Here is a 21630-nt window from a genome sequence, read left to right as displayed (position 1 = left end):
ATACAAAATTATTAAATTATTTAATTTATTTAAATTGGATATTGAATTAATAATAATTCTAAAACACTTTTGATCATCATCTATAGGGTGCGGACCATGTATGAATGCCAAACCAAAATTTGAACAATTATCTACTAAATATCCAAATACAAATTTTGTCAGTGTCGATGTTGATCAATCGCAAGATATTGCCTCTCAATACTCAGTTTCTTCTCTTCCAACATTCCTCTTCTTCAAGGCAGGATCAAAGTTAGGACAAATTGTAGGAGCTGATATGGATAAAGTGGAGGATATGATTAAGAAACATGGAACTAATACATCACCAGGAGCTTTCCCTTCGGGTGGAGGAAGAGTTTTGGGATCATCTGCATCATCTTCAACAACCTATAATAATTTGCAAGCTTCTGGAGGTAGAGGTGGATTATCGGATTTGTTTGATCCTCTTGTTAGACAAGCTAATGGAATTCCTGTGGAACAACGTCCATTATACTTTTTAGGATTTTTGATTCTTGCTTACTTTGTCATTAAGAGTATTTTGAAAATGTTGTTTTAGAGATTTTTGTAAAGTATTGTAAACAAATCAATCAAATCTGAAATTATTGAACTGTCTCTAGAATAAATATTATGTGAATATATATTTAATATTTACAAAGACAAGTCTGTGTTGTCGAGTTATATAATTGTGTGTTTAAAATTAATCCTTAACGACATGTTCATAATCCTTTGTATGTGAAAATTCATAATCCAAATGGACATAACATCTTTCAACATCTGGCAAGGATTCAATCTTCTTTTGCAATGTTTCACCAACGTCGTGAGATTCCAAGAGTGGAGTTTCCTTTGGCAAGACAACATCAATCTCAACAATCATATTGGCACCAGAATAATAGGCCATTACTGAATCAACTTGAGTAATTAGAGGACTATGATTCAATGCCATGAATGTCAACTTTTGAATGTATTCCTTATCAGCAGTCAAACCAACAAGTTTAGTCACATGTTCCAAAGATTCGTCAATCCAACTCTTAATAATGTAAATACTCAAAATGACAGCACCAATAGAATCGAGCCACCACAAATATTTGCTCAAGAATAGGGAAACAAGCAACAAACTATTAGACAAGACATCATTTCTGTGATCGAATGCATAGGCAATAACTGAAGGAGAATGTTTAACTCTTCTACAAATCAAATGGAGAGCCAATTTGATGAGAATGGTTGCCAACAGGACACCAATACCATACCAATAGAAAATAGTGGCAACATATTTAGGAATCATAATACCAAACATCCAGTCAACTTCAGCATTTGAATCATCTGAGCTATTTGCATTAATATAAACATCACCTGTAATGAGACCTGTCACGATTTGAGATAAACCTTCCTTGATAATTTGCAAACTTGCAGTACACATACAAGTAGCAAAAATTACAAAACCAATTGGTTCCAATCTATTTCTACCAATTGGATATTGATAAATATCATTCTTTCTTCTTCTATACAATGAAGTAATATAAATAATCAAACCAGATAATAAATCCAAAGCAGAATCAATTGTGGATGTAATAACTGAGAGAGAAACTGATAAGATACTCGCAGAACATTTCAACACAAATAAACAAACGTTTGTCCAAAATGACAAGTGAATGCACCAATATTCTAATCTTTTCATGGCAGGTGTAATATGTTCTTCCTGTTCGAAAGCAGCTTCATTGGCAACAGAACGTCCTGTCAAATCGCCTTCAGTTGTAGTTTCGTCCGAATGCTCCAACTTGGATTTGAAAAGTTTCGAATATTCATCAACCATTTCATTTTGCTTTTCGTAAAACTCTACAACTTCCTTCTTTGAAATATTGGCTGTATCCACTAGAGGAAATTGTTTAAAATCCGATTGCCACTCTCGAGTAGCTTGATCCACATACGAAACATTTAACCTAGGAACAGAAACTGGACTAAAGGTCGGAGAAGAACCAATTCTATGCATTACTGTTTGTTGTCCAGCCACATCTCCGTTTCCACTACTGCTGTTATTTGCATTATTTGGCATTTCAATTTCAATCATTTCGTCAACATTATCTTTGGCGAGTTTCGTCTTCTTTTTATCATGGTAATGACCATGAGTTTCCTCTGCGAACATCTTGAGTTAGTAGTGCAAAAGAGAGTGTGCGTACTGCTCAATGTATGTTGCTTTGTTTTTTTTTACAATTCATTGTACGTGAGTTGACTTGTTGTGGTCTATATTTGGGTTTATTGTGCGGATTCTTTAAGGACTTGAGAGATAAGAAGAAGAGAAATTCAAAGATTACAATGATTGGAATGCGTTGTGGATGTAAGAAAATGCTGAAAATGTTGAGAATGGCGTGAATGCAAGAAAGTGTTGAATTCAGTTGTTCGAAACTGGTTTAAAGAGATGGAGAAATTGAATGTCAGAAGCATCTTTAATTGGAATGAGGATTGACAATTACGTGTTGGTTTATTATTCAAAGAAGTTACAGAATATAATTGTATATTGAAGAATTGGCAGAATCTAAAGAGTTTAGTTTGCAATTCTTTTAAACTAATCTCTGCAATAATTTTGTTTAATATTTGGAGAAATTCTCTCAATAATTTCCATCAAACCTTCCAACATGTAAAATCTTGCTTCGATAAACAAACATTCGAGAGCATACGAATCTTTTGGAAGAACGAAATCTTTCGAATGTCCTTGACCTCTCAAATAATTGAGAATGCAATGAAAATGAGTTGGATCTCTATTAATAAATATCGCATTTGTATCCTTATCCATCGATAAATTGTGAATTCCAGACATGAGTACATTGAAAAAGTTAGGTGGATAATATTGAACTTCCTCCGTTGACTGTTCCATACTTTGTTCATTTCTAAGTCTACTATTTGTAAATTTAATTGTTGTAGGTTTAGGTTTTACAATTTTCTGATCCAAAGTTTCCTTAAAAACCTTGAAAACGATTCCACTAATGTTTAGTTTGATAATTTCACCTTCTTTGAATGTGAATTTTGTTGAAAGTTTTTGTAATTCTTGAAAATCATTCTCGCGTTTGGTCATTTTACTGCTCCAAGCCATGACCACTTGATCTAAACGTTCAACAACAGAGTTTAATTCGTACTTTAATTCATTTGCTTGTTCTACTGTTTCGTTTGTTTGGTTGTTCATCATTTTTTTTTATTTATGACAATTAATATTTCCAACTTTGATTTATATGATGAGGAATATCGAGTTGGGAATTCCCAACTTAATTCTATTCAATTTCCCAGTTTTTGTGTAACAGAATAGCTAAGAAATGTTGCTTCTTTCAAGAAACTGGTGTGAATTTGATTTATATTTCAAATTTTTTATTAATGAACGGCTACGGCCATATCACGATGAATGCACCTCATCCCGTCCGATTTGAGAAGTTAAGCATCGTCGAGCCACATCAATACTGAGGTTGGAGACAACTTGGGAACCTGTGGTGCTGTAGTCTTTTTTGTTATTCTTTTCAAAATTTTAACTTGCTTAAACAAACAGTGCCTACAAATTATTCGAGAAAACACAACAAACTATTGGGATCTATGTCTTAAGCAAATAATAGTGTAAGGGACCATGGTCTAGTGGTATGATTCTCGCTTTGGGTGCGAGAGGCCGTGGGTTCGATTCCCACTGGTCCCCTTTCCTTTTAAATGTATTGGATAGATAAGGTTTTCTTACCTTAGTTCACTAAATTTATTAATAGATTTAAATATTTTAAACATTTTCAATTCCAAAATTGTAAAACGATTAGCAAATCTAGGTTTCGATCCTAGGACCTATGGGTTATGAGCCCATCGCGCTTCTTGGCTGTTATATCAATGTATTTATTCTCTGGTCTTTCAAATTTTTTATTGCAATTCGATTCCCAGACCAACCCTCAAAATATAAGTTGTTGATCTGATTCAAATTTCACGCTTTGGAAGTTGTTATTGAGCAGCAACACTGATCGATATTTTGAATATATATTGGAGATTGTTTACATCCAATCTTAAATCATTGTCTTTATCTAGGTATTTAATTGTAAAAGTGGCTTCAATGTAATTGTATACTTGAAGGTATTCAACGGGTGAAGATGTTTACGTATTTAACATTTATACAATTAAACCCATTCCTGCAATTAATCAGCTGCTATCATGTCACTTGTTTCATAATTCACATATATGGAGCGGTATTAGGAATTGACTATTCTAATTACTGCTCCTCCTCAATTTCATTGTAAATAAATTGCAAATAGTAAATCATCCACACTAAAAAATGCATATCTGACGAAAGGAAAATGTCGTTTGAAACAGTGAACTATTTAATATCTGATGATTTCCTTATTAAACAATGCACCTTGAGTATAATTTTGGATAACAAAGATCCTTTTATTGTTTGCAAAAAACGATCAGGTTCCAAAGTGACATGGCATATGTAACATGTCAAACAATTAAACAATTGGGTGTATTAATTACTTCCAAGATTCCATTTTAAAAGAGGAAATAGGAGGTAACATATTGGTAGTTGGTCCAGAAACTGTAGCTGCTTCAAAATGTTGTGATTGAGATGTAGTTGCAGCTGATGAATAAACATCTTCTCCTCTCATCATGTAACCAGGAGGTGAATTAGAATGTATGATACCATGATTGGCATGGTTCATTGTTTGTTGTGGAGCATGATAAGACATGAGTGAGGTAGATGTACTGTTATTGATATTGTTTCGAATGGTAGCAGAAGAGGAAGGAGGATAAGGTTCAGCATGTTGATAAGAAACCACTTGAGCATGTCTTGTTGGAGCTACATTTGAAACATTCTCATTTCTGATATGTAAACTAGTTGATCCATTTTCTATATGATTATTATTTACATTAATGGATGTTGGATAGGCATGCATGGATCCATGTGTGGATGAATTTCTATCATTCATTTGAGAATATTGAGGTGGTGGTGCATTCTGAACATTATTTTGATAAGAAGTATGTGAATGTTGCAGAAAGATGATTTTGCTCGCTAACTACATTATTTGGTGGATCAAAGATAACATCTCTCTTCAATTTCTTATAAGGTGAATCGAATGAGGATGGTGGTTGCAGTTGCTGTTGTTGATGAGGAAGTACCATCTCATGTGATGAAGCATGCTCATCTGAGTTTTGTTGACTATTATCACCACTTCCCAATGTTGTCTCCCCATTGTCATCCTTCTTTCTCTTTGAAGTATTGGTTTTTGAAGGCACATATGGCCATTTCATGTTAAACTCCTCATAAAATCTTAAAGTCCAAATATGAAAGTAAGTTTTTTTACGGTAAATACCAATGTTAAATGCATTAAGGGAGGAATCAGCAAAAAGCGAATTGGTTCATCCGATATAATTTAAATTCAGATACATGCATTGGATGTAAGATGCATCAACATAATATTGATAATTAATACATTTACATTAAGTATTATGCAATCAATGTACATGAGAGCAAACATGATAAATACAAGAATTAGATGATTTTCTTCGAGAAGACAACTTACCTTCTTTTAAGAGTACTAACTGAAACTCCTAACATTTTAGCAGCAACTGTTTGAGAAACATGGAAATACTTTTTCATATCATCTCTTGAAATTTCTCTCTTCTTTGGACCTTTCTTCTTGTGTTTTCTAGAATCACCATTCAAAGCTCCTCCATGATTCAGTTTTGAATCAGAATTATCATCAGAGGATCCACTATGACTTGCATTTCTTCCACTAAATGAAAAATCAGTTGAGGAATGGAAATTAGCACTTAAATTTGATCTAGTATGATTGCTGCTAGTAGTATTATTTGTGTTGTTAATTGATACTGCTGTTGCGAGTGATATCCATTAGCTGAATAAGAAGGATCCAACGATCTATTATCTTTCTGTAATGATGGCTGATACTGTGGTGGTTGAGAAGAATTACTCACCACTGGATCAGAATAAGAAGAAGGATATTCTCTCGGCTGATCAGTTGGCAAACTTCTAGGTGATTGTTGTACATGTTGTTGTTGGTGCTGCTGATGTGGGGAGTATTGATAGGTGGTGGATGTAGGCGATGCATGTCTAGAAGGATGTGCATTATAATAAGGTAGTACATGTGTATTGTCATGTGAGGATGTTGCTGCATGCTGTTGTTGTGGTAAGCTTGTTGTTGCTCTACTACCATTATGATATGATGCTGATTCATCAACAATCCTACCAGTCGAAGAAGATTCATAATTTACAGTTGGAGAAATTCTCTTCTGATTAGGAATATTTGATACAGAGTTATTGTTGTTGTTATGATGTTGTTGTGAGTTATAATATTGCAACATGGAAGAAGGAGGTGGTGAAGAGGAATTATTAAACATATTCTGGTCTAATGTCGTAGAATTATTATTATTATAACCATATGTTGATGATGATGTTGTTCTTCTAGTGTTATTGAATTCGTTCATATTATTATTATTATTATAATTATTATTATTAATAATACATGTAGGCTGATGATGATCAGTCGAAACTCTATTGGTATTATTCATATTGTTGGGAAAATCAATATCCGAGCTGCTACTGATGGTTATGTTTGTTTTGAATTCTTGTTTTGTTTGGACAAGCTGATCAGGTTGTTGGATGAATGATTTTCCATCCTCTCTTTGACAATTCGAACTAGGTATATCATAATTATTAATTTGTACACCCCGACAGTCATGGAGCAATTGACTGTTTATGGTTGAGCCATTTGAAGAAGGTGTATTACGCTGTATGGGTGAAGGCGCCACATCATGTACAGATTGATTATTATTTCTGATTGGATAGTGAGGTGGTGGAGAAGATTGTTTCCTTTGAGGATATTGTTGTTGGATGTTTGAGTTGTTGTTTGAGGACGTTGGATACATGTAGTTAGTACATGAGGATCTCTCTGTTGATGCTTGTGGTATACTTGAACTAGTGGTATTGTTAGCATTACGGTTGTGAGAAGATGTACATGGTGTTGTTGTATTTGTAGTATTGTTGGCAGGTGAAGATATTAATGAATAGGTTAGAGGACTTCTGTCATCATCATGAGGAAACATGAGCATGGAGGCTGCACTCTTATTTGGGTTCTGATATGGTTGAGTATTATTCCAAACAGGGTTGAGTGGTTCTCTCACCCCTTCACTTCTGTTGATGTTTCCAATTTCATTATTAAAGGAAGTTGGATAGGATTTTGAATAAAAGTGTTGAGTATCTTGTTGCTGCTGTTGTTGTTGGTTATGACGATGAGGATGCCCATTTGCATAGTTGATGATATCACTATTATTGGGTGCAGGATGATTCATAGTATAATTATTCTTGAATATTATAATATATTGTATAATATTATTGTGATCCAATCCAGTTCACTTTCTGTGAGAGCTTTTAAAAAAGAAGAAATCGAACCACCAAATATTATATGCGGTCTTGCAGTGCTTGTCAGAGAGTAGTACTACTAAAGAAAGAGTTCTTATTCCTCTTCTGCTTAATGTTGTGATTGTTGTGTTGTTGGTTTTTTTTGAGTTTGTTTAGGTCTTGTCCTCTTAGCAGATCCATCATCTGCAAAGTTGAGCTTCATGCTGCTGATTCGATTGACGCAAGCATATGCGCCATAAGCAATACGTTCTGAATTTGGATTTTCGGATATGCTAGCCAAATTAAGGATGTGGTTTGGTTTTGGACAATGGAACTATTGGCGGTTTAAAATTAATGCTCTAATAGGGTATTAGAGATGATATTAAGCAACACTTGTGGATCAAGAATCCAATATTTGATATTGATAAATCATGTAAATTCATATTAGTATTTACAATTCTCAACACCATGATTTGATTACTATTTGTCATGATGTTTTTGTATTCGACTTTTCCTACATTCTCTTCCCCACTGCAAGCTTAAGGGACCAATACATAACTTCGCAGAACCTATAAATTATTAAGGCCATCCTCCAAGGACCAATCTCAATATTATGTCTTCGTTTTATCTCAACATGTCCAAAGGTAAATAAGGAAAGTATTCTGTCTAGACTGGATCATATACCTTAACTTTTTGGGTTGCAAAGAGATATTGTTATAATATCAGATTTGTTATTAAAACAACTTGAACGAATACCTTCTCCGACATACTATCAAACAAGTCTGTTATGTAATGTCGATAAGCCTCTAGATGATTGAGAGATAGAGAGATTAGTCTCTGAGTAGTCCGATTCACTCGGAGGAACAACAGTGATGATATTATAATGGAGTGTGTTTGGATTTGTACTTCAAGTCCAGATACTTATTTGATTCTAACAGGAAAGAATCTCTAGTTGTTTTCATTTGATACGATATTATTATTTGATGTTTGATAAATTGGTAAGACTGAATTATTGTAAGTGAAATTAGTACAGTTATTACCAATTATCACCACAGCTACATTTTCCGTCCTTAATATGGTAGTATCGACTTGCATCTCTCACAACAATCATTTTCTCACTTTGGAAATGTACTTTGTTGCTTCATGGCAGTCAGGTTTTGGAATAAGACTATTTGTTTAGTTTTTGGCATTCTGACAAAAGCATACGCCATGGCAATCTTTTCAGAATGCCTACATAAAAGGTTTCGTTTTTCTTCAGTGCTCAAAGTTTCTATTCTGGTAACCCATCTAGTATCTGGAGAATAACCTGCCTCCATTAGTTCATTAATCAATTTATCAAGCTCGACTTGAATGAGATGCTTATCTGTCATCACTGGGTGTGAATCTCGTCGCCAATGTATCACAGAAGTGACTCCAACAACTTTTGAGCCATTATTATATTTCATTAAATCTTATTGTTGCTGCCTTTTCCATTTGATTGTTGAATATATAAATATGGGATAATAAAACATAATATGAACCATCTGTTGAATCAATGTCAATCAATGCATCAAAAGCCTTCTCTGCTATCTCAACATGGTTGAATTTTCTACATGCTCCCATCAGAGTCATCCAATATACTTTATCTTTGCGTTTTCCAATTATTTCAAGAGCTTTCACAAATTGCCCAGATCTCGCTAGTGCATCAATCAAACAAGATGTATGAATATTACTTGGTTCAATACCGAAACTTGTTCCCATAGAATTGTAGATATCCCAGGCTTTATCGTACATATGAGAATGGCTACAAGCAGTAAGCAAAGCTGTGAATGTTTCTGGTGTTGGCAATAACTCAATATTGCTCTGTATCATTTGAGTGAAGAATTTAAAGCAATGGCTTGACTGCCCATGCTCTGCACATGCAAAAATAATAGCATTGTACGTGTATGAGTTCACTTCCTTCTTTTTCTTAATAATTGATTCGAAAATTGAGAGAGCAGTCTCTAAATCAGTACATTTAGAGTAAAAGTTTATGAGACATCACCAACAAGTCTATTCTCCTTGATGTAGTCGGGTATGACCCTTTCCAATATCATGATGTTCAGCACAGGACAGAAGAATTGTTGTGAGTGTAATATTATCAGGTTTAATTCCAAATTTCGAATCAAAATAATATTAATTTTCAATCTTAATAAAACTAATTTATATTTTTCAAGACAGAAATTCTATCTAGAACGTGTTTCAATCTAAAACTTTTTGAGTAAATCTGAATTCAAATATTGAAATACAATGGTTGTAAAATTAAAGTCAACCTGATATTGATCAACATGGAACAAGAATTTTGCTCATAGATGGAAGTCGCAAACTTTTCACCTGATCCAACCCCAATCTGAAAGCCACCTGCCAAACAACACGTACGGAAGTCTCCTGTCAAAATTCATTCTGAAAAAATTCGCCAATCAATTTCCACTTTTTCATCATCAACAACAACACATCAAGCAGAAGCGCTATCACTCATCACAAAACCAAAAAAACAAATTGGTTCTCTCCCTTCCCAAGCCTCTGCCTCTCTCCCATAACACCTAGTATGAAATCATAGAGAGATGGGAAATTCGATAAATCCCGAAAAAATCACTTCCCGCCTCCATCAAGATTTACTTCCCGCCGCCAATTTATCATCATCAGCAGCTGCACAAAATGTTCTTTTCAATGGAAGTATTTCTTCGTCTGCTCAGGGAGGAGGAGGAGGTGCATCTGCATCTGTTGTTGTATCATCGCCGACAAGTGTGCAACAACAAGGAACAATTAATTTAAATAATAGTATTATGGATAATAATAATAATAATATTGGAGGATTGATTGCTGCTTCGATTAATAATAATATTATTAGTAATAATAATAATAATGGAGGTCAATTATCGATAGGTAATAGTCAATGTTTGGATAACTCGAATTCACCAGGAGGAGTAGGAGGAGGAATACTTTCGGCTTCTTCAGTTTTACGGAATGTGGGTTCTTCTAATTTATCACTTGCCAATTCATTGTCTTCATCATCGACATTATCACCAAGACATCGTTCTCAGTCATCAAGTCCCAATTTTGCCTCAAATCTTCATCATCTTCAGGGAAGTAATAACACGACCTTTTCACCAATTTCTCCATCCACTCCACCTAATGCATCTACCTTCTCTTCTACTTCCTCGAAAAGAGTACCTGCTGTCATTCCCCAGTTAAAACTTTCTGCCATTCAAAATTCCAATCCAGCATCCCTTTTCAATAATAGTAACAATAATAGCAATACATCCCTACATTCATCTTCTTCCTTCTATAGACAAATACCTAATAATCAGAATGGAACAAGTACTTCTTCAACTAATGGAGGAGGAGTAATAATCTATTCGAATAATTTAGTAACATCGAGTAAACAAACCAACAATAATAGCGATAATTCACCATCAATTAATTCCTCCACACCTGTAGCCATAGTAATTAGTAAACCACCTGTACAGAATAGACCTGTTGGTAGATTTAGAAATAATTCAAATAAGAGTTCACTTGCATCTACAACATCTTCATCCAAGAGTGGTGGTCGTACACATCGATCACATTCACTAGCTCACAATTTATACACTCCGAGAGGAGGTAACTTATTATCACCTAGGTCAATCATGCCAAATGGTCGTTCTCCAAGGAATGAATTTTCACCAAGAGGAAGACCCTCACCACCACCAAGTGCATCCAGCATTACACCATCAACTCAAAATGTTCAACATGGCAATAGAGTGTATGGAGCATCATTTGATGATATTACAGAGAATGATATGCAAGGAGAGGAGAATGAATCTGACAATGATTTTGATGATATGAATACATCGGATATTTCTAGTGGAAATACACCTAATCATACTGGTACCAGTAATACATCAGCATCAGCAAACAATAATTTTCAAGGACCTCTAGTTGTTGTTCCCTCTATAGTAGTTCCAATAACAAAGGAAACCACGAAAGGAAGATCAAAATCTCTACTAGGAAAGTTGCCTTCCATAATTACAAAATTAAAAAGAAAAAAGAAGGAAACAGCAACACCTGTATCACCAGAAGAATCTCAATATTCACAATATACTCACACCTTTGCCTCTCAAATAAGTACAACCACAACCCATTCTCATGTTAATAGTGAGGTGAGTGAAGTTCTAGTCAAGTTGACAGAATTTAATGGAGTACACAAAGATTTGTCTCAGAAAAGAAGAAAGGGTGTCAATTTTTCAGAGCTGGCTGAAAAAGCTTCTGGCTCAACAACTCCAAAGAGTCCAGTCAGAAGATCTCAAGCCATGAATATATCCAAATCATTTAAAATCAGTCTAATGGATGGGAAGGGATCTGTGGAAAGGGATGATCTTTTTGATACAATTTCTTCTCACAGTAATTTCACTGCATTTTCTGTTGCATCAGCACCAGCAAGAAACAATAATTTCAGCCGTTCTGTAGGACAGAGTTTGGATACACTTGATGATGATGAATCAACATATAGTAATACGCAAATAGCATTGACAAGTAGTCAACTATTAGAAAGAAAAAAGACAAAAAGTGAAAAAATCAAAAGTTTTTTCAACAAGTTTGCCAAAAAGGCAAAAACTCCTTCAACACCAACATCCACTGATATGGCTAAGGTTACATCCTTAGAATCTCTGGCAAATTATGAAGAACCTCCACTGAAGAGACATGGCAGAGAGTCATCATCAGACCAATCGGAAATTGAAAAAATTTCAGATGAAGAAGGAATACAATTCCCAGAGGAACCTACTTCTTTGGATAAGATTAAATCCAAACTAACCCCAGCAATTTTGAGAAAGGAAATTGAAAAATTAGATCCTAGAGGTGATAATGTTAGAGGTATAGTTGACTTGATTTCTGAAAAGATATCAATCGAAGATGCAGAAAAGTATGTGGAAAATTACAAGTCATTGATGAAAATTGGAGATGAACACCCTCTCTCACACATTTTCCACGAAGCTCTACTGGTTCACTATGATGGAGAAAAACTTAAATCCGTTCTCACCAAAATGAATGAACATTACTATTCGACAACAAGCAAAAAGGTAGATGAGGTGGTAGAAGAAGATGCAAAATCTACGGTTCCCCTTTTGTTGATATGGGTTCAAGTACAACTCTTCCCATACTTGAACGAAATACGGCTATTCCCACTTGATTTCAAGTATATTCCACTTTTCATTATCGAGTTCATGGAGGCTGTAGTTAGATTTAATTATGATTGCTATCCTGACAATTGTGAAATACCGAGAATGAGACCTTATTTTGGAGAGGAGGACGAAATCATGGAAGACCAAAGACTTGTCGAGGATGCAGAGTTAATTAGAGTTTGTTCACTCTTTGCCTTTGAGGTGTTCAGGACTCAAGCCCTTTCAAACATTGCAGTGTTGTGCGAGTCTAATAGAATCAGAGAGACATTCAATCTGATGAGGGTTACTGCTCTCACCGTTCAAACTTGGCACAGAAGAAGATACCAACAAGAAGATTTCAATTCTAACAAGTTGAACTTGGAATGTATTCAATCGCTCTCCAGATCAAAACTTGAAAGAGGTTGTTTTGCAAAGAATATTCAACAAATTGTAATTCTTCAGTCTATTTCAAGGTCTAGATTATTAGTCTCCTTCACAAGACACAATATTCAACAAATCATTACTTTACAGTCACTTGTAAGGAGACATCATAAGCAAAAAGATTTACAATCGAAGAAGGAAGCCATACAGATAATGCAAAGCTTTTGCAGAGGCAAAGGAGAAGGACAAATTTATAGATTCGAATTGGATAGATCCGAAATATTTACAGCTCTTTCCAAGGCATTATCAGTTAAACATTCTCGTTCGGTTTTGACAAGTAGGATAATATTGCTTCAAAGTCTTGTTAGAGGAAGAGCAGCAATGAAGGAAGTGAGCCAATTGGAGAATTTTTTACTCACTCTGCAAGCATCCATCAAGGGTTCTTCTGACAGGCAGGAAATGGTAATCTTCTCCTCCTCAATTGAGGTTTTGCAAGCTATGATGTCTTCTAATGTTAGTAGGAAAAACCTGCAATTGCTCCGAAATTTGGCTCATCTATTCAATGCAGCATTAGTTGGAAGATTGGAAAGAACTAATCTCACAACAAGTTTGGACTCTGCTGTAGTAATCCAAGGATTATTCAGAGCTGGACAACAAGCTAAATGCTTTACTCTTTCTATGGAAAATATCAAAGTAATTCAATCTACGATACTAGGATGCAATCAGAGAAAGAAATATCAAACCACTAGTGAATCCATTCCATTACTTCAGGCATTGATCAGGAGAATACTTTTGAAACAAGACTCCTCTAAGGAAATTTCTAATATCCAAGCAATACAGACCTTGATAAGGGTCAAGCAATGCCAATCCAATTTGAACCATCTAATCAATGACATTACTACCATTCAAACGCTTTCCAGAAGATTTATCGAATACCGAAACAGAAAATCTTTGAATTCAAAATGTTTGATTATGGATAGTGCAATCAGGGGTTTCAATGCTCGTACAACCTTTAAAGAACAATGTAATAGAATTACACTTGTACAATCGCTTATAAGAGCCAAATTGATTCAGAAATTCAAAGATTCAGCGTTGAATGCATCCACTTTAATTCAATCTGTTTGTTGTGCAAGAAAGGTATTCCTAGACTTTAAAAAGAAGAAACACGTTGCTATCCTTGTTCAACCTGTTTCAAGATCTTTATTTGTAAGAAAGGACCTATCTCAATATGTGCAAGTTGCTTCCCTTCTTCAAGCCAATGGTCGTGGACTAGAACAACAAAAGGTAGTCCAAAGGTATAAATCGGACGTGCTTGTCCTACAAACTTTAATTGACGCTGTCGCAAGAAGGAAGGAATATACAGATCTTAAAAAGGGTGTGTTGCTTCTTCAAACTCTATTAAGGAGCATTAATACCGCTTCGCAAGCTTGCACGGATTTAGATAAGGCACTTCTCTTGACCTCTTTGGCTCGTGGCCACAGTGGACAGATGAAATTTTATGATACGAGAAATGCTGCCCATCTAATTCAGTCAAGAGCAAGAGGCACATTGGAGCAAGTAAATAAGCATTCCTTGCAAAATGCTGTTCAAACTTTACAGCATTCAATCAAGGGACATTTGGGAAGAATTGATTTGAAGCATCGAATTAATGCCATCAATAGTATTCAAGCGTCTTTCTCAGGGAAGCTAAACCGTTCATTGATGCACCAAACTCAACGAAAGGTTTCGACTATACAATCATGGCTGCGAGGCGTACAGACTAGACGTGGTTTTCAAGTTAAAATTAATTTGGCCCATCAAATTCAAACATTATATCAAGGAAAAATTGAAAATCAACTTGTTAAACACACAACTGAAAGCTCAAATATATTAGGTTCTCTCATGAAAGGTCATGTGCAACGTTTGGAGCATAAGAATGAACTAATTAGAATCTGTTTTACTCAGGCACTTTTAAGGACATTCGAAACAAGATGCTTGTTTAGAAACAGTGTTGCGAACTTGAGAATGATTCAAACTGCAGCTAGATCTTATCTCACAAGAAAAGATTTATCTGCCAGAAGAGAAGATTTAGTGAATACCCAATCTGTTTTATTTGGAAACTTTGCACGAAAGGAATTTTCACAAAATAAGAGTTTAATAATAACTCTTCAGGCAAGAGTCAAGACCTTTTTAATAACTCAAGAACAAGAGAAACAAATGAATAACGTATTGTTGGTGCAATCCAACATTCGTAAAAAGAATGAAATCAAATCCTTTAGACATAACCACTATAACATTTTGACTCTTCAAGCTTCGGTACGTGGTTTTATAGCCAGGAAAATAGAAAGCAGTGTTAATGAATATGTTACTGTTATTCAATCACTTTCCCGAAGACAATTGACAGAGAACAAATTTATTGAAAATGTAGAAAATGTTCAAATCGTACAAGGTTTTTTACAATCCTCTTTCTGTAGAGGAGATTTCATCAATGAATTGAACAAGATCAAAACTTTACAAGCTCGTATAAGAAGCAAATTGGAAAAGGCTCACCTTTCAACCCTTTCAAACAACACCAAATATGTTCAAGCTGTGGTAAGAGGACATGCAAAGTTGAAGGAACATCAGGACTTGATTGACTCTTCTCTTTTAGTTGAAACATTCGGAAGAGCATACATCAATAGAAAACAATCGGAAACATGCATCAACAACATCAAGATTTTACAATCTCTCATTCTTTCTCACACGCTACGTGCACAACATGAACAGTACACAATTTACATCATCAATTTGCAATCTAGCATGAGAGGAAGAGATGAGAGAAAAAATCTACAACCTACCAAAAACCACATCAACACTCAGCAAGCTCTCATTAGAGGATATTTGGAAAGGAAGAATTTTTCACATGTACATGATAGTATCACTAATATTCAGGCCTTCTTCAGAGGACGTGGAAATAACCATGTGGACATGTATCAATTAACCAAAGTGCTTGTAATTCAGAGTGCAATCAGAGGAAAACATGTAATGACAAGCAAACAAGCTCATTTGGACATGATTTCTATCCTTTCATTGAGTGCTAGGTCATTCAACACAAGGCGATTAGCGGAACAAGAAAAGTCCAAAATAGATATTATTTCAACCTTGTTACAGTCAGCTCTGGTAAGGAACCGTTTTGAGGATAGTAATACCCTTGCATCTTTTTTTAAAGGTAGATCATTAAGGCAAACCTTTTACTTAACAAGGGACTTGGTGGAAATAATGCAATCTTTGGTCAGGAGATTCTTGAAATGTAGGGAAACCGAGAAGGCAATCAGAAATACCAAGATAATACAAAGCGCTGTAGTTGGCCACTTTACAAGGGTCAACGATGGTAGACAAAAAGATGCTATTTTGACCTTTCAATCACTTGGAAAATCTCTGGTTGAAAAGCTCCAAATGTCTGCTTTTAGAGATGTTGCCACAATTGTTCAAACACTAAACCAAGGATGCATAGAAAGAGAAGTCAAGCTTAAATTGATGGAACAAATTCAAATTATACAATCAGCAGCAAGATCCAACCTTGTGTCTGCTAGTTTGGAGAGTGAAAAGCAGCGAATTTCAAGTTTGCAAGCTCTTATTAGAGGACATATTGTTAGGAACAATTCCCATGGCAGGGTTTATATTCAAAAGTTGGTTGTTGCTCAAGCCACTATCAGGAAGTTTAATGAACAAAAAATTAGAGGTGGAGTGAATCTATTGCATGCCTTGCTACAAGGTAATACAGAAAGAACTAGTAGAAATCGCATGCAGAATCAAATTATTACCATTCAATCTGCTTTTAGATCAAGCTCAACAGTTGCCAGCAAACTTAACCAACTTGAAGCAGTCTCCATGATACAAAATTTAATAATTTCTCACAAGGAAAGGACTGAACATGCATCCCCTATTGAGAGTGTTCATCTTATTCATGCATTAATACAATCAGGCATGGAAAGAAGACTAGCTCAAACCAGCATGGCATTTGTTACCAATCTTCAAAGTACTATTAGGAAATCATCTGAAGCTGCCAAGATGAAATTGGATTTGAAAAGATTGGAAACTTTGGAATCATTAATAAGATCAAAAATAGTACAAAAGAAATTGGATAAACAAACTAGTTCAAGTTCAATGGTTTGTGCCTTCCTTAGAGGAAATAAGACCAGACTATTGGTAAAAAACTCCTTAAACAATATTGAAATTATCCAGTCACTAATCAGAAATAGATTTACAAGAGCAGAGTTTGAAATATCCAAGAATGCAGTATTAGCAATACAAGCTAGATGTAGATCCTCTGCAATGCAAAACATAGAATCAAAGCAACTAGAAAATATAACAATAATTCAAGCCTTTTTAAGAGGAAGCACGACTCACATGGATTGTTCTGGTATCATAGTATTGCAAGCATTGGTAAGGAGAAAAGCTGAAGAACAGAGCAGAAAGCAACACATTTCAGATTTAATTTCTCTACAAGCACTGGCTAATTCTAGAAATATCAACATGTTGAAAAATCAAACCCTTAACAAGATTATTGTCTTGCAAGCTTTGATTAGAAACAAATCATCTAAAAAGAACAATTATTCTCCTATTGATAGGAATGCCACTCAAATGATTCAAGCATTAGTGAGAGCAAACAAGGAAAGATCAAACATACATGCACTCCAAACATTTACCAAGTATGTACATGCTCTTGCCAAAGGAGTCCTTGTGAGATCTGGTTATGAAAGAGCTCAACATGATTTAGTCACCATCCAAGCAGCTTTTCAAGGTAAATACAAACGTAGGGAAAATGCTGAAGCTATTCAAGACGTTAGTGCTCTTCAATCACTATTAAGAAGAAAACAAGCCAAAGACGAAAAAGCTACTTCTATCAATCAAGTCATTTTACTTCAATCTTTATGGAATGGCATAAGTCAAAGAAATGCAACCACCCTTGAACAGGAGAGATTGCAGATTTTCACATCATTTGCTAAGGGGTTCATTCAACTCTCCACAAGATCACGTATCGAAAAGCATATTCTTAATTTACAAGCTGTCTGTAGAAGCCGTTCAATTCAACAAGAATACCAAAACGAAAGGAGATACTATTCAATTACTATAATTCAAAATGCTGCCAGAGGAAATACAGATAGGAAAAATCATGAAAATCAATTACAACGTGTTGGTACTCTCCAAGCTGCATCAAGAGGATATTCTGCGAGAACCAGTAGAGAAGAAGTTATCAATTCTCTCACTCACATTCAGTCCTTGTGCAGAAAACAACTAGCATTGAAGACTTTCGAAAGAATATCCTCTCAAATGGATTTAATTTCAACCTTCATGAGTTCCAGTCTAGTTAGAAAACAATATGCAAATTCTATGACCAAAGTTCAAATTGTCACAACTCGCTTACATGGAATTTCTACCAGGAGACAATCGTCCACCACAACCGAATCCATCAAAACAATTCAATCTATTGTCCATAGAATGTCTGAAGAAAGAAGAATTGAAAAAACCAGAGAAAATATTGCTATCATTCAAGCTCTCTTCAAATCGCAACTTGCAAGAAGATCTTTTAGCAAGTCTATCACTCTGGCCACTGTTTTACAATCCTTATTGGAAAGAAAGACTACCATTCTCAAAACATATCAGAAAAAGAAAGATATGAAAATCTTTCAATCAAGGGTGAGAACTTTCACAACTCTCAAACAAAGAGATATGAAAATGAGCGGACTAATTGTCATTCAGACCTTTTTCAGGTCAAACCTAGTGAAAAGATCTTTTAATGAGGACAGAGATTCTCTACTCGATTCTAGAAATATGATCATTGCCCTCTACAGAGCCAATCAAACAAGACAAGAATTCAAAAAAATGCAAATACTCACAGAATCCATTCAATCACTCATGCAACAACAGATTGCAATCAGAGATCTTAATACCAACATTCAATATATTAACGCATTGCAGAGTATTATTAGAGGACGATTTGTCAATGAAGATTTCAGAACTGTCTCTGACTCTGCCAACTATCTTCAGAGCTTGTATTATGGTCATGAAACGAGAGGGAGTCTCACTGATATGAAGGAGTTATCTAACACTGTCGCTCTTCTCTTTATGTGTCACAATAAGAGGAATGAATTTGAATTTGCTCTGAGTAGTATTTCGCTATTGCAAGCCCGAGTCAGACAAATTCAACAAGCCAAATCACTCAAGAGTATAACGGATAAGGTGTTCACTATTCGATCAGCAATTGAGGGATCAAGAACGAGAGTTGAATTAAGCATCAAGAATGAGAATTTACAAACTATCCAAGGTTTGCTGCGAGGTTCCTTTACAAGAAAACAGACCACTCAATTTTCTGAACAAACTTTATCATCTACCACAACAATTCAAGCAATTGGAAGAAGATTCCTCACTGCCAAACAACGAGCTGTCCTCAAGTCACAATTCCATCAACGACTCAACCTTGTAACTAGACAATTCAAATACGGAGAGGAAAGAAAAACTGGTGTTGCCCTTTTATCCTCGCTTTCATTGCTCAATAAAAAGTAAAGCTCAGATACTGTTTTTGAACTATCAGATTCTTTATTTCAGTGATCTTACATCCATCAAATACATTTTTCTACCTATTGCACTAGTAGAGTGATTGTACATCATGTGTATTTATATCTATTTCCTTATATATTTCCATTCCATTAACCCAGTCCAGCCGGTATTTTATCTTAAAAAAAATGGAGCTTGTTGGATATTTGATATTGACTGCATTATTCTCTAAGAGATGGTCTGCCACTCAATTTCAATTCATTGTAGATGTCTTTTCCAATCGTCCTCACAGACCAGATGGAGTTTTCATTCACAAAGTTGATAGCATCTTTGTAAGCCCAATATATTTCAAAAAAATGGATACCAATGGATGGTTTTGGTCTCCTGATGAGATATTTTGGATGCCCTGTACAGAAGAAATAGTAAATGGTGGATATTGGAGCAGTCAAAGCCCTGTACTTGAGAATTTAGAACTCATTCGATGGTTGCGAATCACTAAATCTCAACAAGTGTGAAATAATTACAAAAACATAATGAAAATAAACCCCAAACACACCTTAATAACTGGCCTTATTATGTAGTCATTATAATCAAGTTAAGTGCCTCAAAGTTAATCTCAGGTAAAATGAAAATAGTTTTTCCTTTTTCAGAACTGTTATCCAACCAAAATCCATATACTCCATCAACACTACTCGATATCTGGATATATAACTTGGCATTCTTTCCAAAGAATTGAACATCATGCGAGCTGTTGATATTGAAAATAGTGTTATCGATATCTTTACCCAATTCCAAAGAAAATTCGACTTGTTCTTGATTGAAATGAATTAGTTTCTTCTCTTTAAGCGTTGAAAATGTTACATGAAGAATATTCATATCTAAATTAAGTTGGAAAAATTAGAATTGAATATAGATCAACTTACTGATTGCTATAGGATATCCATTGAATTTTTCTTTAAATACATTATAAATCTCGTCCTTTCCATGTTGAGATAGGCCAGACTGAGTGAGTAATTTTTCAATAACATTTTCTGAGAGATCATTGATTTTAAATTTAGTTTCTGCTGCAAAACAACTAGTAATTGCAATGTGAATAGGTTCAACAATAATTTCTAATATCAAAAGAATGTAAAATCTCTGCAGAATACTTGCTTCTTTGACAATATTCAATATACATCCGTCATCTTGTAAATATCTTGACAGTTCAATTAATTTCAATTTCATGTCAAAATCTGGTGGTAATATTTCATTTGTTAAGTAGTTCACATAATTATTAAATATTTGAATGATATCTGTTTGTTCTTGAAATATATCATTTTGAATGGTTCTCAAATCAAGTATGGTTCGGTTTTTCTCTTTGACATTGAAATCTTTCCAATTTGAATTCATCATGGTTGATAAATATTTTGAATGCTTTAAATGCTTTTGTGAAAGTGTGAAATCCTTCTCTTCAAATCGTACGACTACGTGTTCTTTGTCACTATTTGGTGAGGATTGATTCCAATCCTCAGTATTTGATGTAAAATATTGCATAGCAAACTGCTCGTAAGGTTCTTCTACAAAGTCAAAACATTTTGACCTATTAAAACACTTTGATTTCCAAAACACAGATTTCTTGATGTTTTTTTCAACTCCATCCCCCAGTTCCAATAAAAGTCCAACATTAAATTGACCATCTAGGCTCCCATTTTCTGCTCCTTTCAAATTCCATTCGAATGATTTCGAAAAATCTTGTTCAACTCCTAGACCCTTATCATATGCATAGCCAATGTGAACTTGAGCTTCTGCATCCCCAGCTTCAGCAGCTTTCATATTCCATTCGAATGATTTCAAATAATCTTGTTCAACTCCCTCACCGTCACGGTAGAGCCGAGCAAGATTTACTTGAGCAGTTAGATCACCATTTTCACCAGCTTTCAAATACCATTCCAGTGCTTCAGCCAAGTCCTTTTCAACAGTTAATCCATTTTCATATATCATACCAAGATTATTTTGTGAATTTGCAAATCCCTTTTCAGCAGCTTTCAAATACCATTCCCTTGCTTTAGAATAATCCTTTTCAACTCCCAATCCGAATGTATAACAACAACCAATTGCATGCTCCAACTCGCTGGATTTGTGTATTTCATAACCTTTACAAAAACAATCAAAGCCTTTTGCGTGTTCTCCTCTGTTATGAAATTCCTCCCCTAAAATTAAATAAAGTTGGAA

The 21630-nt window shown here is 34.9% G+C and overlaps 6 protein-coding genes and 1 non-coding gene across 7 annotated transcripts; 3 read left to right on the top strand and 4 right to left on the bottom strand.

The window, feature by feature from the left end:
- Nucleotides 1–100: 100 nt before the first annotated feature.
- On the top strand, nucleotides 101–553 carry NAEGRDRAFT_74237 (uncharacterized protein; the record flags this gene model as incomplete). Its single annotated transcript, XM_002670712.1, has 1 exon — nucleotides 101–553. The coding sequence occupies one exon, from the start codon at nucleotides 101–103 to the stop codon at nucleotides 551–553; it is 453 nt and encodes a 150-aa protein (XP_002670758.1).
- Nucleotides 554–624: 71 nt separating this feature from the next.
- On the bottom strand, nucleotides 625–2199 carry NAEGRDRAFT_56361 (uncharacterized protein). Its single transcript, XM_002670664.1, has one exon. The coding sequence runs from the start codon at nucleotides 2135–2137 to the stop codon at nucleotides 695–697; it is 1443 nt and encodes a 480-aa protein (XP_002670710.1). The 5' UTR covers nucleotides 2138–2199; the 3' UTR covers nucleotides 625–694.
- A 358-nt stretch (nucleotides 2200–2557) lies between these two features.
- On the bottom strand, nucleotides 2558–3175 carry NAEGRDRAFT_53336 (uncharacterized protein; the record flags this gene model as incomplete). Its single annotated transcript, XM_002670663.1, has 1 exon — nucleotides 2558–3175. One exon carries the CDS (start codon nucleotides 3173–3175, stop codon nucleotides 2558–2560), a length of 618 nt encoding a protein of 205 aa, XP_002670709.1.
- A 420-nt stretch (nucleotides 3176–3595) lies between these two features.
- NAEGRDRAFT_t695 lies at nucleotides 3596–3667 on the top strand. The gene has a single exon. It is a non-coding gene; the product is annotated as a tRNA-Pro (tRNA).
- A 2111-nt stretch (nucleotides 3668–5778) lies between these two features.
- On the bottom strand, nucleotides 5779–7314 carry NAEGRDRAFT_53335 (uncharacterized protein; the record flags this gene model as incomplete). Its single annotated transcript, XM_002670662.1, has 1 exon — nucleotides 5779–7314. One exon carries the CDS (start codon nucleotides 7312–7314, stop codon nucleotides 5779–5781), a length of 1536 nt encoding a protein of 511 aa, XP_002670708.1.
- A 2631-nt stretch (nucleotides 7315–9945) lies between these two features.
- Nucleotides 9946–19428, top strand: NAEGRDRAFT_74233 (uncharacterized protein; the record flags this gene model as incomplete). The annotated part of the gene is made up of 1 exon (XM_002670711.1): nucleotides 9946–19428. One exon carries the CDS (start codon nucleotides 9946–9948, stop codon nucleotides 19426–19428), a length of 9483 nt encoding a protein of 3160 aa, XP_002670757.1.
- Nucleotides 19429–19640: 212 nt separating this feature from the next.
- Nucleotides 19641–21399, bottom strand: NAEGRDRAFT_53333 (uncharacterized protein; the record flags this gene model as incomplete). Its single annotated transcript, XM_002670661.1, has 2 exons — nucleotides 19641–19825; nucleotides 20343–21399. The coding sequence occupies 2 exons, from the start codon at nucleotides 21397–21399 to the stop codon at nucleotides 19641–19643; spliced, it is 1242 nt and encodes a 413-aa protein (XP_002670707.1).
- Nucleotides 21400–21630: the final 231 nt, after the last annotated feature.

The sequence above is a fragment of the Naegleria gruberi genome (genome assembly GCF_000004985.1).
Source record: "Naegleria gruberi genomic scaffold NAEGRscaffold_68, whole genome shotgun sequence".
In the NCBI taxonomy this organism is placed as follows: domain Eukaryota; phylum Heterolobosea; class Eutetramitea; order Acrasida; family Naegleriidae; genus Naegleria; species Naegleria gruberi.
The sequence above is the reverse complement of the archived record's forward strand: the minus strand, read 5'-3'. Positions and strand labels throughout refer to the sequence as shown.

Coding starts and splice junctions, on each gene's coding strand:
- NAEGRDRAFT_56361 (XM_002670664.1), bottom strand. CDS start 2,137: ATGTTCGCAGAGGAAACTCATGGTCATTACCATGATAAAAAGAAGACG.